Source organism: Homalodisca vitripennis, unplaced genomic scaffold, assembly GCF_021130785.1.
Source record: "Homalodisca vitripennis isolate AUS2020 unplaced genomic scaffold, UT_GWSS_2.1 ScUCBcl_4523;HRSCAF=10741, whole genome shotgun sequence".
In the NCBI taxonomy this organism is placed as follows: domain Eukaryota; kingdom Metazoa; phylum Arthropoda; class Insecta; order Hemiptera; family Cicadellidae; genus Homalodisca; species Homalodisca vitripennis.
Genome location: NW_025780648.1, coordinates 6,100 through 29,188, shown reverse-complemented (window position 1 = coordinate 29,188; position 23,089 = coordinate 6,100). Strand labels below are relative to the sequence as shown.

General features: G+C 34.7%; 2 protein-coding genes across 2 annotated transcripts; one reads left to right on the top strand and one right to left on the bottom strand.

Annotated features, from left to right (window-relative positions):
* The first annotated feature begins 1,154 nt into the window (after positions 1-1,154).
* On the top strand, positions 1,155-2,621 carry LOC124372982. The gene is made up of 2 exons (XM_046831388.1): positions 1,155-2,098; positions 2,421-2,621. Exons 1-2 carry the CDS (start codon positions 1,186-1,188, stop codon positions 2,612-2,614), a joined length of 1,107 nt encoding a protein of 368 aa, XP_046687344.1. The 5' UTR covers positions 1,155-1,185; the 3' UTR covers positions 2,615-2,621.
* Positions 2,622-3,740: 1,119 nt separating this feature from the next.
* On the bottom strand, positions 3,741-22,367 carry LOC124372981 (integrator complex subunit 3 homolog; the record flags this gene model as incomplete). Its single annotated transcript, XM_046831387.1, has 5 exons — positions 3,741-4,397; positions 11,771-11,978; positions 16,596-16,760; positions 20,800-20,927; positions 22,241-22,367. Coding segments are annotated over 5 exons (996 nt in total), but the record flags the coding sequence as incomplete, so codon positions are not given.
* Positions 22,368-23,089: the final 722 nt, after the last annotated feature.

Here is a 23,089-nt window from a genome sequence, read left to right as displayed (position 1 = left end):
GCCAATGACATAGGGCTTTTTGTGAATAAAAAGACAGATGAATTTACAAAGTGTCAATTGTTAGAACGACATTGGACACCGCCCAAATCATATGAATTCCCACATTCAATTCACACTAAAAATGGCAAGGAAGTAAAACGTTACTTAGGTCATCAACACCTGGAACAAAGAAATTGGCTAGTTTTTTCCGACGTTAAAAAGGGGTTATTTTGTAAGTTCTGCGTTTTGTTTTCCGATAAAAAGTGTGGGCACAATAAAGGGATGTTAGCTCAGAACCTTGTAACCCAACCCTTGACTTCATATGCCAAGCTATTGGGTAAAGACGGCTTCATACAAACACATGAAAACACGGCGTATCATAAAATATGCGTGCAGGCTGGTCTAGACTTCCTTCAAAGTTATCACAATCCGGACAAATCCATTGACAACCAAGTAAACTCTCAACGACTACAGCAGGTACAAGAAAATAGAGAGAGGTTACGCCCAATAATAGAATCAATCGTATTCTTAGGCAGACAAAATATACCTTTAAGAGGTCATCGAGATGATGGACGACTGGATGAAGAGGCTGGTCCGAGTAACGAGGGGAATTTTAGAGAACTGTTAAGATTCAAAATCTCTTCAGGAGATGAGACACTAAAACGGCACTTAGCCGCAGCGTCTTCAAGAGCAACCTATATTGGTAATACCACTCAAAACCAATTGATCACATGCTGCGGTGAAGAGATAACGGAAACAATATTAAATCAAGTCCGAAACGCAAAGTATTATTCGGTGATTTTTGACGAGACGACAGATATTTCACATGTCGAACAACTGTCTTTGAACTTAAGATATGTACACAACAATAAAATTCAGGAAGATTTTGTTAAGTTTATTGATGCTTATGAAAACATAAAATCCATCAGTCCAGATCAAGATGTGCATAGTGAGCAACGTTTAAGTGGAGAGGCTCTAGGAAAGATTGTTGTTAAATTACTTCATGATTTATCCTTAGATCTGAACAACTGTGTAGGAATTGGCACAGACAGTTGTAGTGTAATGTCGTCTGAAGCAGCGGGTGCAGTATCTGAAATACAAAAGGTTGCAAAACATGCATGTAGATGTCCGTGTTTAAATCACGCCTTGAACAACTCTCTTTCAACTGCTGTAAATATTGCTTGTATCCGAAATACAGTAGGGATAATGAAATCAGTAGTGTCGTTTTTCAATGTGTCGGCCAAGAGAAATCAAGTTTTAAAATTAACACTAGGGCGTCAGTTAAGTAGTTTGTGTGAAACTAGATGGGTAGAGCGACATGAAGGAGTAATTCAGTTCAGATCTGGGATTCGTCAGATAGTTGAAGCACTCACATCTATCTCGTCATGGCAAGATCGCACAACTTCGTCAGTTACAGCGACTTTGCTCAACTCTTTATGCACGGCTGAGTTTTTAATATCAATGATGTCATTGATTGACGTTCTAAAAGTCTCATTGCCGCTCAGTCGACTTCTACAAACACCATCACTTGACACTAACCGGGCATCTACCGCAGTCACCAACACTATGGCAACATTAAAAGAAAGAAGGATTAAATGTGATGATATATTCAAACAAATATTTTTTGAAACCAAAGCGCTAGCAGAGGAGCTGGATGTTGAATTGAAGTTACCAAGACGTACGGGCAGTCAAACTAAGAGATCAAATCACCCAGGAGACGTAGAAGAGTACTACAGACGATCTATTTATATACCTCTTCTTGATAATGTTTGTGCTGACTTAACATCCAGGTTAAGTTATAGCTCACTGGAATGTTTTGGCCTACGAGGAATAATTCCCACCAATATAGTTGAGGATGCCAGAGAAAAAAATGATCTCATTGTCAATTTAAAAAAAGGTTTCGAACAGTTTGCACCTATTATCGGTGATGGAGATACCCTAAGTAATGAAATTCAGTTTGAAGGTGAAGTGGACCTGTGGAAAAATCACTGGAAGATGAAGAAGGAGAAAGAGCAAAATGTAAAACTCCCTGAAGATATATTGAAAGTGTTAGACTCCTGTGACCCAAATATATTTCCAATTATCCATGATGTTCTAAAAATCTTGGCCACACTTCCAGGTATGTAAATTAATAAATAAAATTAGTCATATAGGTATGGGCTGGCTGGGTGACTTTACATACTTTAGATATGTGGGTTTAAATGGAAAAGCACACAGAATGGGTACTGTATTACCTGAAGAGTATACTATAAGAACTAACCTAAGAATAAAATTGTTTTCCAAGTTTAACTTAAATAAATATAAATGTAACACACAAGCAAGTAATAGTAATTTTTTCATTCATGAACACAAAATAAGTAAATTCATTAAAATTAATATGTAGTCTATATTTTATAATAACTATTTCAGTTCCATGAGTGATTTTATTATTTTATTTCCAGTCAGTGTGGCTTCGGCAGAAAGGACTTTCTCCACTTTAAGAAGAGTAAAGACTTGGCTGAGATCAAGAATGGGAGAAACACGTCTCACGGGCCTTTGCATGCTTCACATTCACAGGCATCTTCAAGTGGACACAGATAAAATAATAGAACGATTTGCAAAGAAAGGTGCAAGAAGGCTTGTGTTTGTGTTATAAGTTTTGTATTTTGAACCAGTATTTGTTTTAAAAGCCATATTGTACACAATAAACTTGTTTTCAGTAAACAGTAGCAGTTTCTCTGTAACCATCCAATTTACGTTAGAATATTAAACCTCTTTGACTTTAAATTGCTTAAAATTACAATTTTAAAATGTTAGAATTAAACATTTTTCAAGTTTTTCTTGATTTACAAGGACTTTGACGTAGCAAAAAATTTCTCTGTGAATTAAAATTGTGGTTACAGCAATACAGCATAAAAGAGGACTTTTCAATGACCAATGAGCTACATAAAAACAAGATAGCCCCCCCCTGAAAATCAGCCCTGGAACCGCCCCTGTTGTGTATTGTGATTGAACAATGATATGTCAGCCACGATCACTATTACAGAGTTCAGTTGTAGCAGAGCAGAACAGCTAGTTGTATTCATCTGTTGATAGATACATTGTAAAGGTTATGCAGATTGTGTATTGTGATTGAACAATGCTATGTCAGGCACGATCACTATTACTGAGTTCAGCTGTAGCAGAGCAGAACAGCTAGTTGTATTCATCTATTGATGGATAAATTGCAAAGGTTATGCAGATTGTGTATTGTGATTGAACAATGTTATGTCAGCCAAGATCACTATTACAGAGTTCAGTTGTAGCAGAGCAGAACAGCTAGTTGTATTCATCTGTTGATAGATACATTGTAAAGGTTATGCAGATTGTTATTGTGATTGGACAATGCTATGTCAGCCAAGATCACTATTACAGAGTTCAGTTGTAGCAGAGCAGAACAGCTAGTTGTATTCATCTGTTGATGAATACATTGTAAAGGTTATGCAGATTGTTATTGTGATTGAACAATGCTATGTCAGCCACGATCATTATTACTGAGTTCAGCTGTAGTAGAGCAGAACAGCTAGTTGTATTTATCTATTGATGAACAAATTGTAAAGGTTACTAATCACTAATTTGGGACAGAATGATGTGTAAACTCCTTACATTGATTTACTTATAAGAAATTTTGCTCACGGCCTTATGAAATTTGTTATAAATAGTGATCACCATATTATAAAATAAAGACTTTTAAGGCACAACATCTGTTAACAGGATAATATTACAATTAAAAAACACTGTTGTATTATAAATAATCTAATCCTAGCCAACAATAATAATCAAAATGAGAATGCCTATTTAACATATATTACTTACTTTATCAATAAAAACATGTGCTTGATTGAAAATATAGTAAAGTTCACAGGAAGACTGAACAAGACAATGAACGCAAGTTTGCATTAAGGATACTTTAAACATGCTTTGAAACTATTTGAGTGCAAAAATAGGCTACTAAACTAAAAGTTTAAAACATCATATCCTGAACACAGATAAATTTAAACTTATTAGCTAATCCAATAATAACTATCTTGTCTACTTCCTCTTCTTTCCCTTCTTCTTTTTCGCTTCCTGCCAAGGATTGAAATCTTCATCTCGTTCATCATCAGACTTGGTAAAAGGAATGGATTTTTTCTTCTTGGGTCTAAGATTAATTTTTGGAATGGAGCTTGGTGCATCGGGTTCTGTGGTGGGTGGGTTGTCTGGCAAAATTGACTCATCAAGCGTTTGACAAGCCTTGAGTACTTGGTCGATCTGCTTTTCTCGACCTGACAAGTCCACATTAAGCTTGGCCTCCAGCCATTCGCGTATGGTCTTAGCTGTCAGAGTCTCTAGGTTTGTCAGGCTCTCTTGGTTGTCCGTATGCTCCTGCAGGACCAACATGATGTCTTCCGTGCTGATCTCTGGCCACAAACAACGAAGTTTACTTCAGCGAATAAATATATTTCTAACCCCAAAATTAGAAAAAATATTTACAAGGTTTATGTATTAATTATCCCGTTAGAAAAGTAAGGACATTTCAGGAAGACGTTAAGCCAACAAATACTAGAGCTTCTTTGTTTAACCAGTGAGAGATAGCACCTACTTCCTGGATGCCAACGCGATATACCCACGCATAACCAATAATAAAAAAAAGTATTTTTTAATGAAGATATAAAACTCTGTCTATAAAAAATATATTAGAAATACTGTTCAATCTGATGTAACATTTACAGTACACAGAAGATGATGCATGTATCTTTTCAACCATATAATTAATAAATAAAATATGTGTAATGAAAGAACAACGTTTAAATTGTAACTTGATTTATTATATCTGAGTGATTGTATTAAACAATGTAAATGTTTATTTCTAATAATACTGATGAACCAGGTGTAGGGGACAACAAATGTTTAATTATTTTGAAAACAAAGTGAGCAAAAGACTAAAAGATGTCAAGAGAATCTAAAGAAATACAAGAGAAGGGGTAAGAAGAGTACCCAAGCTACAAATAATGTCAATAACAAAAATATTACCAAAATTTGAAAAGTATGGTAAACTGCTGTGCGATCTCTCGTATGTTAAAATTATAAATAACGATTTAGTTCATTCAGCCAAATTGTTACACATATCACTGAACACAGTATAGACATAATAATTTATGAAAATAAAAAATTTGTTACTTATTAGTTTGTAGAGAACAAATAACCTAAAAAGTTACAGAAAATTAGAATGAATGTCACATTAGTACAAAGAATGAAAAGAAAATACTATGGCAAATTAAAATGGTACGATCAGTCCAAAGTCTTCTCCCTTCTTTCCATGATATGAACTCTTCCATGGTATAAACAGGCAAACAATGTGTTAATAGCGGCCTTAGTAGTTGCAGTTAGTATTTTGTACCTATCAGGCCTGGGAAAGCAGTGTTATGGTAGTGTAGCTAATGTTACTAATCCATGTTCTCCGAATGCAGTGTCAGATAGGTTGTTTGCAGAACCACTTTTACACCAGTCTCACGCACATGTAACATCAACACCTACACCTCTTTCACCCACGACCACTTCAATCAATGACGCAACACATTACACTGACAACACTTTTTTAGGGCAGACCAGAAACAACCTGTCACTAATGGAGGAGATGGAAGTTTGTGTGGAAGTTGTCTCTGGATGGCGACGATCGAGAAACTAATCATAGTTAGCTATAACATTAGGAGTATTAAAAATAAAATTCCTGAACTTGTCATATATCTCGATTCTCTTCCTCGATCTCCAAATGTGCTGTGTCTACAGGAGAGTTGGACTGATGCTGACACGGAGGCTCTGCTGCATACCGTGCCTGGCTACAGACTTGTCTCTTGCTATTCACGCTCAGAACAAGAGGCAGGAGGGACCGCAATACTAGCCAAATCAAATCTAAAAACTAACTCAGTGAAGAATATGAATCGAATTAAATGTATCGACGGCACATTTGAGTACAGTGTTGCTGAGGTTCTTAAAGGTTGTAATTCGTTTCTAATAATGTCTTTGTACAGAATTCCTGAGAGCAAAGCTCTAGATTTCTTATCTAGTCTCAAGGAAGCGCTCACCCTAATCTCTAAAAAACATAAACACATAGTTATAGCTGCAGATTTTAATATAGACATTTTGTTACAATCAAAACAATGCGAAATCTTTAAAAATGTTATCACATCTTTTGGTCTGAAAATAAACTTCGTAAATGCAACTAGAATAACAAAGGTGTCATAAAAATGTATAGATAATATTCTCACAATTTTTAGTCCCGATGTATGCAATTTGATGGAGCCTTCATTCTCTGACCACCAAATGCTGTTACTAGAACATCCCTTAATAAAAAAGAATCAAACCCAAATTTAAAAAAATAAATTATTTAAAGACAATTCAATAATTACAATATTAGTAATTTTTTAAATAACCTTGAATTACAACTGAATATTTTCGATTATTATACGACTGAATTTGATTATTTTTATTCAACATTTCTAAAACTTTTTGAACAATGTTTCCCACTGAAACTCTCAACTAAGACAAGAGGAATACAGCAGGTTGGATGACCGGGGGAATTAACACATCATGCAAGAGAAAACAAGAATTATATGAAGCTCAGAAATCACTGAACAGTCCAGAGCTCACTAAATACTATAAGAAGTATTGTAATATCTTAAGAAAAGTAATTCTTGCTTCCAAAAATATGGCAAATGACAGATTCATATTGGATGCGAGGAACAGCCCACAAGCGATGTGGGATGTGGTTAATAGAGAAACTGGTAAGTTAAAATTTAAAGCGGATGAGGATCTTGAAATAATAGTTAATAAATCTCCCATAGTCAATAAATTCCAAATAGCCAATTCATTTAATGACTTTTTTATTAACGTAAGTAAATTAATTATACCAAACGAAAAATTACCAATTAATTTTCTGAACAAAGATAACAAAATTTTTCCAACTTTGTTTTCGTACCCCACTAACGCTGAAGAAGTGTTTCACATCATTAAAAATTAAAAAATTCCAAATCATGTGGATGGGATGAAGTTCCAACTCACATATTAAAAGTATCAGCCTCAATTATACCAAAGCCTTTAGCTCTTTTCATTAATAATTGTTTTTTCAAATGGTATTTTTCCTGAAAAACTAAAATACTCACTAATTAAACCTATCCATAAGAAAAATGACAAAACTGACATGTCAAACTACCGTCCTATAGCCCTTCTTCCAGTGATTTCCAAAATTTTCAAAAAAGTAATCGCAGTCAGAATTCATAAACATTTTACTAAATATAACATTTTGTGTAAAAATCAATTTGGTTTTAAACCAAACTGAACTAATTGACACAATTTTATGTTCAATTGACAAAAACCATCGTACTGCATCTCTTTTTTGCGACCTTTCAAAGGCTTTTGACTGTGTTGAATACAGTATATTGTTAAAGAAATTAGAATTTTATGGCTTAACCTGTTGACGAGTGCAGCAAAACATACCCAAATGAGTGCGCACGGCATTTGCCGTTAGGTCCCATATGAGGGAGGACGGCATTTTCCGTTGCAGACTAATGACTGTCAGTTCGTTCTCACTGACTTACTGTGACGTCTAGCGGAGATTTTTTGAACTTTTCAGTTGTTTCTAATAGTGTCGCTGTAAAGTGTTGCTAGTCCTGTATCGAGGTGGCACCTGGTGATAACTTTTAAAACTATTTTACGGAGGCGGGACACAAGACCCGCTACGCCTCCAAGGTCGCCATTCTATAAAAAGGATAAAAATTTGTCCTGGAGACCATACATAGATGTCTTAAACAAAAAACTGAGTTCAGCTTGCTACCAAATGTTTACATTAAGGGAGTTGGTAGACATTAAGACGAGGCTTATAGTTTATTATTCTTGCTTTTATTCACTAGCACAGTATGGAATACAAATATGGGGCAGCTGCTCTGGCATTATCTCTGTCCTCAAAATTCAAAAGAGATACATAAGAACCATGCTATTTTTGAATATAAGAACCTCATGTAAAAAAATATTTACAGATTTAGAAATATTGACAATTCCATCATTGTATATTTATAGTTGTTTAATTTTTATTCATAATCGTCTAAATTCAGGAAATATAAAGCAACATGAGCACCAGTATAACACCCGTTTTAAAGATAGACTGCAATTTCCTGTACACAAATTAACATTATTTGAAAGTTCACCAAGTTATATGGGAACTAAATTTTATAATAAGCTTCCTCCTCATTTAAAACAGCTTAAAATGTCTTGTTTTAAGAACTCAGTTAAAAGTCTACTAATTAGTAAAGTTTACTATAGCATAACTGAGTTTTTACATGACAGTCTTTACGATCACAAGTTTTAATGTTTGTAATATTTTAATGTAATGTAAGTTTTATTCTGATGTAATTGTATTACAGATTTAGTATTTATTATTGACAAGCAACCTGTTCACACAACATCTGAAGTTGTAAAATCTGTGAATGTTTTGTTGCAATAAACTTCTTGATTCTATAAGGCCACTCCCCCAGAATGACACAAAGAAGCGTAAAACTACTCAGGCAGTGCTATGTGTGCAAACACACCACTCGAACTGGACAAAGAAGAAAAGAAACCAGCTATGAATGTTCAACATGTGAGGTCGCCCTTTGTATATATCCTTGTTTTGAGCAGTATCACACACTAGCAAAGTTTTAAATGAAATTATTGCTTTTAACAATCTACAATGTATTTTTATATACATTTAAACTATGATAAACAAGTTTATTAACAATTAAAAGTTTTTTTTAAATTTTACTCCCTAATAGTCTGTCACTGGTCAATGAGGCACTCAGTATGGACCGTCATAGCGGCACGGCAAATGTCGTGCGCACACTCGTCAACAGGTTAAGAGGCTCAGTTCACAGTTTATTATCTTCATATTTATTAAATAGGAAACAAAAGGTTACAATTAAAAATAGCTCTTCTGTCAAGTTTTCTTCCCACTGGCAACTCAATGATCGTGGCGTTCTCCAGGGCTCAGTGCTGGATCCACTACTACTTCTCATTTACGTGAACGATTTCCCACATAACCTAACTACATCATCTGTAGTTCTGTTTGCTGACGACACCACTCTTACTATAAAATCAAAATCTCTTGATGATTTAGAGAATAAAATTAATCAAGCAACTGACGAAGCAGGACAGTGGTTCTCAGCAAATGGGCTACTGCTCAATGAAAATAAAAGTCAATTATTAATATTCTCAACACTCCAATCGGCAAGCACGTATACTAACTTTAACCTAACTAATATTAAAGTAACATTGTCATGTAAATTTCTGGGTTTAGTTGTGGATAATTCAATATCATGGAAAGAACATTTTCATTTTATAGAAAAGAAGTTACATTCAGCCTGTTTCGCATTGAGAATCATCTCTCATGTGGCTAGTTTAGATACTGTGAAAGCAGTTTACTATGGTTATGTTTACTCGCATCTGAGGTATGGAGTGGTATTTTGGGAAATTCAGTGTTATCAAAACAAATTTTCAAAACTCAGAAATATATCATTAGAATCATGTTCAAACTTAAAAAAACACAATCCTGCAAACCACTTTTTAAAAACCATAACATTCTCACTTTACCATCTCTATATATTCTAGAAATCCTATTACTGTTTAAAATTAATAACATAATAACAACTCTTTTCAAAAATATCAAGTATTGCACTATCATAACATCAGAAATCAACCCTTACAATACCCCATACACCGATTAAAACTATTCGAGCAGGGTCCTTATTACTCAGCTCTTAAAATCTACAATAAATTACCTCCAAATCTAAAGAAGGAGAATTCCATAAATGCATTTAAAACTTCCCTAAAATGCTACCTCATTAACCGGGCATACTATTCAGTTGATGAATACTTAAATGAATAACAGTTGTTTACTAGTTCTTATTATTGAATTTTTAGACCAAGTTTATTAAGCTTTGCAGATATGTAAATTCTGTTTCTTGATTGGTTTAGTTTAGTTTATTAGTTTATTTTTAACATTGACAATTCATATGTTTATCTTTAGCTATGCTGAAAATTATAAACCTTTGTGAAGCTTATAATAAATAAATAAATAAATTTTTGTGAAATACTATTTTCAAACAAGATTCCTTGATTTGGGAAAAATTTGTGTAGAGATACATTTTGAAGCTTTTGCAATTATTATTGAGATATTTAAATTAATATTGTGGTTTGCTTATACCAATCCCCATCAGGAGATGTAGATATTTTTCTTAACAACCTGGATAAAATACTGTTCCTTTAAATCAATATCCCAATTATAGAGTGTTAGCCGGTGGAGACCTAAGTAATAAATAATTGTACAATAACGGTGAAACAATGTATTGAGACAAAACAATGTTTATTGGTTAAATTCAGTTGCAACATGGGATAAAAATTGCCTGGACAATATTTTTATTAAATGTGTTAGGCATTAGTTAGTGTTTTGTATTATTTTTTACTTTTCACACTCAGATCATGTTGGTTTATTGCTTGGTAACTGTCAAGATTTATGTTTTAAAATTTTATTTGCATTCAAACTTATTATCTTAAGTTTTTATTACCTAACTCTGCTGTGGTATATTTAATAGACAGCCTAGTCTCATTTGATTGGCATAGTAGTATTTATCTCAAGTTAACATATGCAAACCAAATTTTTTGAAATGACATTAGAAGTAATTTTGAGGTCCTTACAATTTTGTAAAGTTCCAAAACTAGCTACAAACAGTTCTTTTAGAAAAGTAAGTAACATATAGTATACCAAAGATCTTGCAAAAATTAAAAAAGGTTATTGTTTTTAGGCAAATTGAGAACACATAGCTCTATATCACAGCTGACAGTGTTGAAGAAAATAATAAAAACATGCAATTGGTGAAGCCAAGCTTAACCCATTCACCTACTTCGACGAAGCCATTCCGCCGCTTCCGCCGTGGGCCCTGCCATACTTGCCATAAATTTATGTTATTACCGGTATGTTATAGGTAATATCTCGTAATACCTTCATGCACAGTTTGATGCAGGGAGTTTTAAATGGTAGGTAAGCTCAAGAAAAACACTGCTACAAAATCTTTTTTTTGAAAACAATGATTTACTAGGATTTACTAGAAAGTTACAGCTAAATATCTGCACACCTAAATAATAGGCAAAAATAATGGAATTCCTTGGCCCAACTGTGTGCTAAAATATTAGTAGGTGAATGGGTTAAGTAATGCAAATACAATTGAAAAAAGTACAAGTAAATGCAAGGCCGTATGAAAAATAATAAATAACAATAATAGTAATAACTCCAGACATCACAAAATTAAAACACCAACAGATAAATTCAATGAGTATTTTATCAATCTATCCACTGTTATAAACATTTATTGACAAACATATTATATATTTAATAATTAACTAAAAATAATTATGAAAAAATTAAAAGCAATTTGAAATGATAAAATAGAGATTATTATGGCATTTACTTTTGATTCTTTAGATAGGAACTAAATTTATAGTACATGAACGCAACTCTAATTTGTGGAAGAGAATTATTAGAGCAATAGTATCAATAAACACCATATATCTTTATTTTTATGAATGTGTAATACATCAATAGTTATAACTTATAGGCGGGTTTTATTGATAAATGGTCACTACTGTGTTTATTATATTATTTTTACTGTTGTTGACATTCTTCGTGTTTTTTTTTTTTTTCATCTTACAGCCAACTTAATGTCTCTGATGCACGTATTTGACGAGTGCAAATGTTACAGCTACTCACCATTACTGTTGGTAACCCTGGGATGTGGAGGTTGCTGTACTGTCTTTGCCCGACCTACGGTGCCCTGATTGATCCGTGTCGTGCTGTTTGGTTGGTTGAACTGTCGGGTGGGTGTAGTCATTTGATTAGTGGAGGAGGACATTGCATATTGCGGTCGTTGCTGCTGCGTTGACTGTGTTGTGTAGTTGCTCTGTGCCACCGGAACTGTCTACAATTCAACAACATCTTAATTGTAAAATTGTTGTAAATAAGTTTAATATAGTGAAGAAATAACAATAAATGTCCATGATAAATGTTTTTACAACGTCCGTGAATTCCTGACTGACGGCTAATTGGGCAAACTGGTAGTTTTAAAATATCTTAAGAGCTCAAGTCGTTTTAGTTATTTTATTGACGATTTTAATCTGTTGTAAGAAGTTATCTGACATGACCAATGCATGTAATTGTGTTACTTTGGTTGAATAAACGAGTTATTGAGTTATAGTTATACATTTTTATTTATTTACACTGAAATTGCCCATACAACCAGCATGTACCAATACCACCAGCATGTACCAATACCACCAGCATGTACCAATACCACCAGCATGTACCAATACCACCAGCATGTACCAATAAAGTGTTTTATAGACGAAAAATTCCTATTCTGAGTAAATCATTTACTCAGCTTGGCTAAAATAGTGTGGTAAACAATTCCAGATTAGTGCATCACATCGTACACTACAAATGTGTTGAAGCCAAATCTCAAGTCCACTGTATCTTAATAAATTATTTGAATTCGAGGCAACAATCAAATTTCGATCTAGAGAAATTTGGCATAACACTAAGAAATGTTCATATTCCACCACTTCTAGTCCGGCAACATGTGGGTAGGTGAAATTTTCCTTATGCCAAACTAGTAAACAGTGAATTATTTTAACCGAAAAATAGTCTTGAGTATTACGTTGTCTGTTTGTTGTGGTGGTCGATCGATTCTGGCTAAGAGTCACGAAGAGAAACGGAAGTGCTCGAGCTGAGGAGAATTCCTTGTTGTGTGAGCATTACTGTCATTTGACTAGTGCAAATGAAAAAAATTGTGGTATTTACCAAAATAAGGAATATTTAAAATCTACAAACAATATTTCATTTGAAAACCATATATATTTTACGTTTTTCGTCCCAGCATGTCTACTCAAGAGCTGATATTAAAGCTTATTAGCAGAAGACAATAATCGATAACTAAAAAAATGTTTAGAAACTTGTAAATTAGGTGGTTTCAAGAAAGTTAAGAATGGTATAATTTGGTTTGGCGATAATCTTACATCCAATATATATATAAGAGGGAAAATACCTAAGCTCTGGCACAATGGCAGGATCAAACTGCTAACTTTCAAATATCCTACCATAGCTAATCACTGTGTTATAATTTACTCAACGTTATGTAATTTATACTTGTTAAAGAGTACAATAAGACGTACAAATAAAGTTTGTGTAAAAGAAACCTGGAGAATTGTAGACAGGAATTGTTATAAACTTTAAACTCTGAGATGGTATTTTAAATATTCTGATACTAGAAACAAGTAATTTCCTTATTATTATTAATCTCTATGATAGTATACATTTATTTATTAGGAATAAGCCATTTATGAAAAAATTTTGGATTCTAAATTGGATCTTCAGGTATTTTTATGGTAATTATAAATAGATCTAATAAAAAGGATTTCATCCTTAACATCATGTGCGAGAATGAAACCTGCGAATCCAAATCCTACTTATGCATCAATGTAATAGCTTGGACCACACAGCTATCCTGGCTTAACACGACGCACATGTGCGTCGCTCGGGCCGCACTCACAGACCGCGCTAAAAATTATAACCTCACTCTTAGACTGGGACTCGCAAGATTAACATAACCATAGACCATGAATGGTATATTGTTAAAATTAGTCTAATAACTTCCTAATAAACTAAAAATATGTTTACAAATAATAAGTACTTGTTTTTTTTTTAATTAAAGCAATTTTGATGATGATGCATATATGCGTCTCCCGGTCTATAGCACGAAAATAATAATAAATTCAATAAGTTATTTTTCAAATAGACCAGGTGACGATGATATGCGTCCTTGTACATTTGTCCCTTATGTTAGTTCAAATAGTACATTTTAGCAAAACAACAAGGTTTTTACATGAAAATATTTTATTGAACATATAATTAGGTTTTACTCTTATTGGTAAAAATATCTTACATAAAAACACATAAATGTTTCTTCATTTTTTAGTGTGGTAGTCTTGAAAACAGCTTGGCATACATAAACCAAACGGCTTATCATCTGAGTTCTTGCAAGTTGCACAAATATAAAATGTGTCACGCCTCTTGTTACGTTTTACTCGGCAAACATAGCACTTTACTCTCTTCTCCAACTTCTGTAGTAAATGAGCTGCAGGACTGGTACGAGGAGTACGTGTGACAGGCTCCCACTGGATGTAGTTCCTAATGATGATATTCCTATACTCAAGGTAAGTCATTTTTCCATTTAGTTTTGAATGAAGGTAAACACTATTCCATAGTGCAACATCTATAAGATGGAAAAAGATTTTAACGTACCATCTGAGTGACTTACGTGGAGTTGAGTAATAAGATATCATTTGGTCGCTTCGATCGATGCCGCTCATCCCTTTATTGTAATCTACGACCATGGCGGGTTTCATTGTAACAGTACCTCTTTTGTTAGTTACATGGATCATTTCAGGACCATGTGTAGTTGAAATGGTTGTCACGTTTCTCTTATCCCGCCACTTCATCACCGTCACATCACCCTTTTGCCGACTAATATACTCTCCCTTCTGTAACTTTGACTTTACTACTACCTGCGGGTTACCTGCTCTATCGACTTGTAACGTTCCACATATATTTGTTTTGCACTGAATCAAGTTTTCTGATAGATCGACGCTGTTGTAGAAGTTATCTAAATAAACTGTGTGACCTTTCCCAACGAAATTTTCCATCACTTTCATGACAACTTGATAAGTGTGGCCTTTGTCTTCGTGCACTATTGCCATCAGATGTGCAAAGTTCGTACAACTTTATTCCGTACTTATGAGCTTTATTTTTTATATATTGACGGAATGAAAGTCTTCCGCAAAACAAAATCATAGCCTCGTCGAGAGAGAGGGATTTCCCAGGACTGAATACTTTGTTACAGTTCTCTAAAATGTGGGTTAGGACTTGATCAATCTTGTGCAACTTATGCTCAGTGCAATCTGTCTCAGTGTCATAAAAGCATAAACATCTCAAATCTAGTTCGAGACATTGTATTTCCAAAAATTGGGTGGGCATATAATGGATCTGTAGACCAATAGTGTTTTAAAGTTGGTAAACGCACATTACCCATTAACATGCAAAGGCCTAGAAACTTTTTTACTTCATCTCTGTTAACGTCTATCCATTTATTAAGTGCTGCATGTTTTGGTATAGGGTTTCCCCGATTGACATTTGCTCTTTTATTGGTCCATGTGACAATTTTATCGAGGATGGAATCATCAAATATGCTGCCAAATACTTCCACCGGATCATCCGCTTGAATGTTTATTTGTTCCTGTCCTGTAAAATCGAAAGTTTGAGGGACATTATTAGTGTTTGTCCACAATCCTTCAACAGTCACAAATTGTTCGTGGATAGCATTTACTACCATTTCTACATTATGATCCTGCTGTGTCAAATCATCCCGATTATTTTCATTTTCGATTATGTTTACTTCCATTTCAGCATTTTCTGCTAGTCCTATTTCTATGTCCGTGTATTCTGCTATAGGTTCAATGAAATCATCAGGTAAGTACCTTACTATCAATTTCGCTTTCACTAGATGGATGATACTCACTACCTCCGTCTGAAGAGAACAAATCACTTAGTTCAGAGTCATCACTATTTTGGTCACTAATCATACGGTCTATTTCACTGTTTGTTTGTAAAAATGATGAGGATTTTTCTCGTCTTCTGTTTCGTTCCATTGTAAACACTACTCTGTTAACACTATAACAACAACAATCTAGTCTGTAGGCCTACTAAACCACGTTATAGCTTTTAGGTTAGGTTACTCTTATATACAGCTGAAAAACAACAGCTGTTTAGCTAACCGTATTGTGACGTCACTAATCGTCGTAGCCACAGACCAAGGGACTCAAATATGAGTCGGGCATTCCGGTACAAAGAGAATAGAGCTTTAAAATAGACCGTTCATGAGAAATAGTCTTTTCAATACAATGGTGACACGGACGCAAATATGCGTCTCTGGTCTAATTTAATGTGATCACCGGACGCAAATGTGCGTCGGCAGTCTGTGCGAAATAAATAGGTAGACTCAAATATGCGTCGATGATCTATATTAATGGAAAATAATTAACAATGCGGTAGCGAACGTGTTAATGTTGTGAATTCTACCATTGTGCTTCCATTAAGGATATGCGGTGTGTCTAACAAAACCATTCCTGTATAGTAGGTTAATGGGTTACGAAAGTTATGTAAACTGTATTGATCTATTAATTTTACACTACCAAACCAAGCTGAAATGAACTGAATTGGTCAATATGAATTGTCTCTGTAGCTATTTTTACTTTAACATTAGCTGAACCTAAACATTTTTCTAGCTCAAAAGTTAAATCTACCGATGTTAGTGGATCCAATTAATTCTTTAATTCTTAGACAGCCTAGTTTAGCCTAACCTAACCTACACTAATCTAATCTAATCTAATCAACCTAACCTAACCTAACCTAGCCTAGTATAACCTAACCTAACCTAGCCTAACCTATTGATTTTACCAGTAAATCAGAAAGGATGATTTAATACCTGATTTTGCATGCCAACCTGCACCTGGTTACTGGCCATGATAGTCTGCTGATTGCCCTGAACCACCATTTGTCCAGCGCATTGCACCACCGGCATCACCTGACCTCCACTCGGCTGCACAATCTGCATCATGTTGTTCTGCTGTACCTGTGATCCTGCCTGCATCTAAAAAGTGATGTTATTGGCAATTTGTTTGAAAAAATTAGAGAATTCCAATTAGTTAATGGACATATATGCTTATGTTATTATTTATTATAAAGAGGAACCCAGTATATGCAAACTAAAATTAATTAAGTGCCAGTTCCTAATCAGCACTGAGTAGTTCTTGAGAAGGGAATAAAAAGTATAAACTGATTGCATAATGTAATTTCACAAATCAGTCAAATCAATGAAAATATATTTTATGCCATTACATTATTTTTATCTTATATTTCTAATGAGAGACTGATCATCTGTTTTTGGACTTGGTAATGTATTCTCCCTTAACATTATCATAATCACATTATCAAAAATGATACTAAAAACAATATTTTATACATAGAAAATTGTGGCCTTTTCACATTTTAAATAATATCCAAACTGTTATTTGAAATTTGAACCCAAATTTGTTAAGTTTGGTTTGTTTTTTATTATGAAAATATACATTCCCTTTAGCAATCTTTCACATATAAGCTATATAAATGTTTATCTTAAGTCATTTTTTAGGGGAGATCTGATTTCCCCAAGATATCTCCAATTACAACTATAACCTTTAAGAAGTGCATGAAAACTTTACAAAATGAGTACGAATGTAATATGACACCTTCTGTAGAAGTTGTCCAATTGTTATATGATGTTTTATTACTGTGTTTTCGTTCTTTCGTGAATACCTTTTCTACCAGGCTTGCTGTTTAACAGATAGTCTGTACATTGACTCAATATATTGGTTACTTTCTCAAACTGTTCGCACAGACATGGGTTTGTTGTAGTTGTCAATGAGCAAGGGTCACATTGTGCAAATATTTGGTTACTGTCAGAACTTCCCACCTTAAGGCAACGGCTCCTCGTTTCATGGCAACTATAATACTGCCGCTGAGTCCGTTAAGCGTGTCATTGCTTCATATAGCCGTACTTTTTACTTTCTTGAGATTTTTGCTACTTGTGTTATGTTATCATTGTACAAATGGCGGAGAAATATGCACAGTGAATAAGTACGTCATTTGATTTATGACTACAGTATAGTGAAAGTGATCAAATTGCAACTGGTAAAGATCCCCCAGGAGGGTTCACTTCAGGCTGGTTTATACCTTCCAGTTGAACTCACACTGGGCACAGCAAAAACCGATGTCATTTAAATCTGGGCAAAATTAAAGATGTCCAGGGGCAGCACATCACTAACCGCAAAAATTCTGTAGTGCATGGGCATGGGTAGTTAGATAGGTCTAGACTACTGCGGGAGATTACTATTGGATTTTGTGGGGTTCCTAAGAGTAAAATGTTCTTGCTAGTCTAGACATAAGGGCTTGCCACCCTCTGCCTGCTTTGACTAGAAGGCTGATTCAGAGCTGGCTTCCCCTTCTTCCGAGGGGATATAAAGTTAACCTCATGTATCTGGTTTTCTTCATTATTGTCTTTTTCAACAAGCCAGGCAAAATGAGTGCGAGCACCCTGAAGGAGACTGTAATAACAGGTATTAAAGTCAAGAAATACTGGGAGATTTAGTAAAAGGGTTGTCATAAAGTAAAGTCTGTCATATAACCCTTTTACTGGCACATAAATTGACACTATTATAATAGGTTCTAGTACTGAGGAAGACCAGGCCCTTTTTTAAATGGTAAAAAATCAAACAATTTTCATACAAAAGTGAGCATAAAGCCTAGAAACTAGGGGACTGGCACACTTTTTAATTTTACCTGTATCTCAAATTGAATTGTTTGATATAACTTTTGAACTTAAACTCAGAAATTAATATAAGCAGTTTATGTTAAATTAAATTTTATAAAAAATTAGGAACACGAACTATTGTTTAAGCATATGCTACATAATTTTCCAACAACAATTTCAAATGCTCGCTAATATTGTGCTTTAGAGAGATACAGAGTTTTGGAAAACCAAAACCATTTGCTTGAGTTCAGGTTAGATCTACTTCACAGAGTAAGGGACTGTAAAGGAAATGCACTATTATTATTAAACATATAAATGAGCTAATTCTAGGGTTGCTATATCTCCGAATTTCCCTGAAAAATTGATGGATTTGAGGTTAGTAAAAATATGGCTCTTTTTTAAACTTTTAATAAAAATGCATTACATAACAGAAATTTTATGTTGAAATCACATTTGAGACAAAGAAGTATTTTTGTCTGTAACTATGTTACAATGTTACTCTACAACAATGTTACTCTCGACAGGAGTTGGCCCCTACTCCAACATAACCTATCCAGAATATCCAGTCACTCCGGAAGCAGCACTGAGGTTCTTTTAGGACTAGGTGCAATTTCTAAGCATGTACTAAAAGAGAAAAAAAAACTGGAGAAGATCAAGTTTTAAACTCACATAAAGACATTTTTGCTATTTCGAAAAGGGAGTTTGATAACACGGAACACATGTCAACTGACTTGATAATTTTATTCCAGGCACAGATGTAAGTGACGATCAATTTGAATCCTTCATTTTCTCGATTTGTTCAGAAACAGTGCAGATATTTGTCTTACATGTTAGTGGAAGTGCAAGGGTGATTTTAGCAAATTATTTTGATCTTTAAAACTCTAGACTTAACCTATATTTGAAAACAAATGAAACAAGGAAAACTGATGCTTTCCGCTCTTTATTGGATTATAATTTAGTATGTCACACTGCAGAGGATACAAATAGATACTTCAAGGAGTATTTAGAAAATAAAGGGAGTTATCAGAATACACACAACTGAAGTGACAGACAAGACATTAATGCAGATGAGCTCTACTGTTTTTTATTATTTTGTTTCTAATGGCACATAGCAAAACATACCTGGAAACAGTATTATAGTACTGACTTACTGTCAATAACATATTTTTATAAAGTACTCAGTCAGTACAGGTTTTTCTCTTACTGAGGATGCTCTCTCTTGACGACAATTCCCTTGCAAATGGTGGGGGCACGCTACACAAGAACTGAGGTTATTTCAGTCTAAGGAAAACTTCTATAATTTACAGTATAAGGGGGAAATCCTTATTCACTTGAAAGGATAACAGGATTTTGGTCATTTGCCATCGTTATAGGTTACAAAAGGTATATCACAATATTTCCAGGATTGGAATCTATCCTCTTCGTCAAAACGGCTACCTATTATAAACAATTACTATGAAAAGTTGCATGAACTTGGATTTTACACTCCTTATACTAGAGATAAATTGCAATTGCTGACATTAGACACTTTTCGACCAAAGATGGCTTCTCAGGCCTACATATATTTATATTTTCTTGATCGGACAACAAAACAAACTTATCAATTGCACTGAAAATAAATTAAACCCGAAATAGATTACAATCGCTAGAAGCAGACACTCTGACCATAGCAGAAATTTTTAATAAATTCCAGTGACCATCACACCTCAGGAATGTTTGGTACGCCATTTAAGAAGGATATGGCCATGGGATTCCTGTTATTCAGTAGGAAATTACATGTACAGGGTTGCTACAGGAGTCCAATAATGAAATTCCCTGACTTTTCCCTGATTTCCAGACCAAATTTTTCATTTTTCCCTGACTTTTTTCGACGCAATCCCCAGGATTTTTGGCAATTAATGGGTCGTCTGCAGGCTTGGACTCGGCGTGGCGGCAGTTAAGTTTATTTGTGTAAAGGGATTTTATATTTTTCCCTGACCAACGTCGAAATTCCCTGAATATTCCCTGACTTGAGACCGGATTCCCTGACTTTTCCCTGATTTCCAGTCCTGTTTTTTTTCCCTGACTTTTCCCTGATTTCCCTGACCTGTAGCATCCCTGATGTATAGCAACAAGTGGTACTAATTTATAATAAACATACTGTTTCAACTATGTACCTTTATGAATTTTCACAAATCTTTAATTATATGTCACCACAGGTTTGGAACTGCTGCCTTAAATGCAAGAAAAGATTTCAATACAAGCGCAGTTTAATACACATGTAAAATGTGTGTGTTGCTGGACAGAAAAAAATTTGCTCTTTCCCATTAATAATAAATTGTAATGACTTGTTTTAACTCACCATCTGGCCAGCATTGGGAGTCATCATTATGGGCTGGGTTGCGGTCTGGGCAGACACCACAGGAGACATGCCTACCATAGAACCTTGAGCCAGGGATGCTGGAGCTGCCAACACATACTGGACTTGACCTGCACAGGCAGTTTTACATAAGGAAACACTTAACATTTAAATTGAACTAATATTATTTGAATGAAAAGATAAAACTTATTTGGTAAAATTTATGAATCAAGTATAATACTCAAGTTTTTCTGATTGCATAACACATTATATTCTCCTCCGTAGACTATTGGATATAGTCATGGCTCTCTAACTAAGAGATCATCGATTCAATTCAAATCATAATATGACCCAGACTAGTCAGTATAGCCAAGAGCTGAGGCTTAGAGATTTTAAAACATTCTATTAATTGGCTGAGTGTTAATGGAGCCTATCACTCTGAGGGGTGGCAAAATTTAACTATCTACACTATATCTTGACAATGAATTGATCCGCATACTTGGAATTTCACATGAGTTTCATTTCTATATAGACAACATCGAGTTCGATGGTGATGCATGTCTCTCCCCTTCAAATTTGATTGAGAGCCACGTAGGCTATCTCAAAAATGAATTGAGCTATTGACTTGACATCATGTACACTATACTATTATGTACTGAGAGGGGTGCACCATTCCTCTTCTGTCTGTCTGTCGATCTGCCTGTCTGTCTATTTCCATTCGGATGGATATCTCAAGAACAAATTGAAATTATGGACTTGAAATTTTGCATATAACTTATTTCTATAAACAATATTGTGTTTGATGAATAGGTATGTCCCTCTATTACAGGATAGGATTTTGCTGAAACACACCACTCTCATTCAACAGGCTAACAAAATATCTCTCTTGTCTGATTGTTTATCTGTACCTAAAGTATATTAAAAATGAAAATGAGCTGACATTTTGCAAACAACTTCAGCGAAGCTTGTTACGCAACACGTAATTTAGCATGCTCTTACTTGTAAAATTAAATACATCAGCTGTTGAGTGGGAGGAGGCTGTACTGGTGGATGGCTGGGAATGACAGTGGCCATGTTAAACAAACTTACCTTGACTGTTAAGAGGAGTTTGCAGGTAGATCAGTTGGGGGGGCTGGATCTACTGCTGGGTGGGAGGGTGCTGTGCTGGTGGTTGGCTGGGAGTGGCAGTGGATGTATTAAATACACTTACCTTGACTGTTAGGAGGTGTTTGTAGGTAGACCGGGCTGAATCTGCTGCTGGGTGGGAGGGGGCTGTGCTGGTGGTTGGCTGGGAGTGGCAGTGGCTGTATTAAACAAACTTACCTTGACTGTTAGGAGGTGTTTGTAGGTAGACCAGCTTGGAGGGCTGGATCTGCTGCTGGGTGGGAGGGGGCTGTGCTGGTGGTTGGCTGGGAGTGGCAGTGGCTGTATTGAACAAACTTACCTTGACTGTTAGGAGGAGTTTGCAGGTAGACTAGCTGGGAGGGCTGGATCTGCTGCTGGGTGGGAGGGGGCTGTGCTGGTGGTTGGCTGGGAGTGGCAGTGGCTGTGTTAGTTACAGTCTCTTTGTTCTGCAACATAGATAATCATCATTTCTTTTCATTTTAATTCATGGCAATTCGAAATTGCATAACTTACAGAGATTATATCTCCAAAACTTTATTAAACCCCTTTTCCGGGCCAGGAGGCAATATATTGCCGTCATAGATTGTGTCTGAAAAGTGCCAGGCGGCAAAATATAGCTGTCGGTGACATATGCGAAAAGCACCAGGTGGGCAACATATTGTCTCCTTGATATTCGTCGTTTTCTTAAATAAATACAACATCAAATGATTAAAGTGTTTTTTTATTCTCTGGTATATTTGTAGATAATTAATATGAATATCATTTTTATTTTGGAGGTGTAAGCATTTTTATTTCGTAATCGTCACGTAACATTATCAGCTGACTGCTGCCAGTGTCATAAAAATTTTATTTATGACAGAAATAACACAAAATTTTGTATGGATGTTCCTTTCTAAATGTATAATATAATAACATAACTTCCCACAGAAAGTTACTTTTACGTTTTCAGTTATTTGCAACAAAAATATAAAAAAATGTTTATGTAATCTATTAATAAAACATTGTTTTCTTAACTTTAAATTACTTAAAACTACATCTATATATATATTTTTTGTTGATAGTATATATCTATACGAGTAATTTGGTGCAACTTTTAGGTCATTGTCTAATTTTTATGAAAACTTCTAAATTTTAATCTAAGAGACTGCGAAATCACCAATTTTAGCCT

Excerpts from the sequence above, each read along its gene's own strand:
- LOC124372982 (XM_046831388.1), top strand. The coding sequence starts at position 1,186 with ATGAAATCAGTAGTGTCGTTTTTCAATGTGTCGGCCAAGAGAAATCAA. Across the intron at positions 2,099-2,420 it reads AATCTTGGCCACACTTCCAG|TCAGTGTGGCTTCGGCAGAA; the intron begins GTATGTAAATTA and ends TTTTATTTCCAG.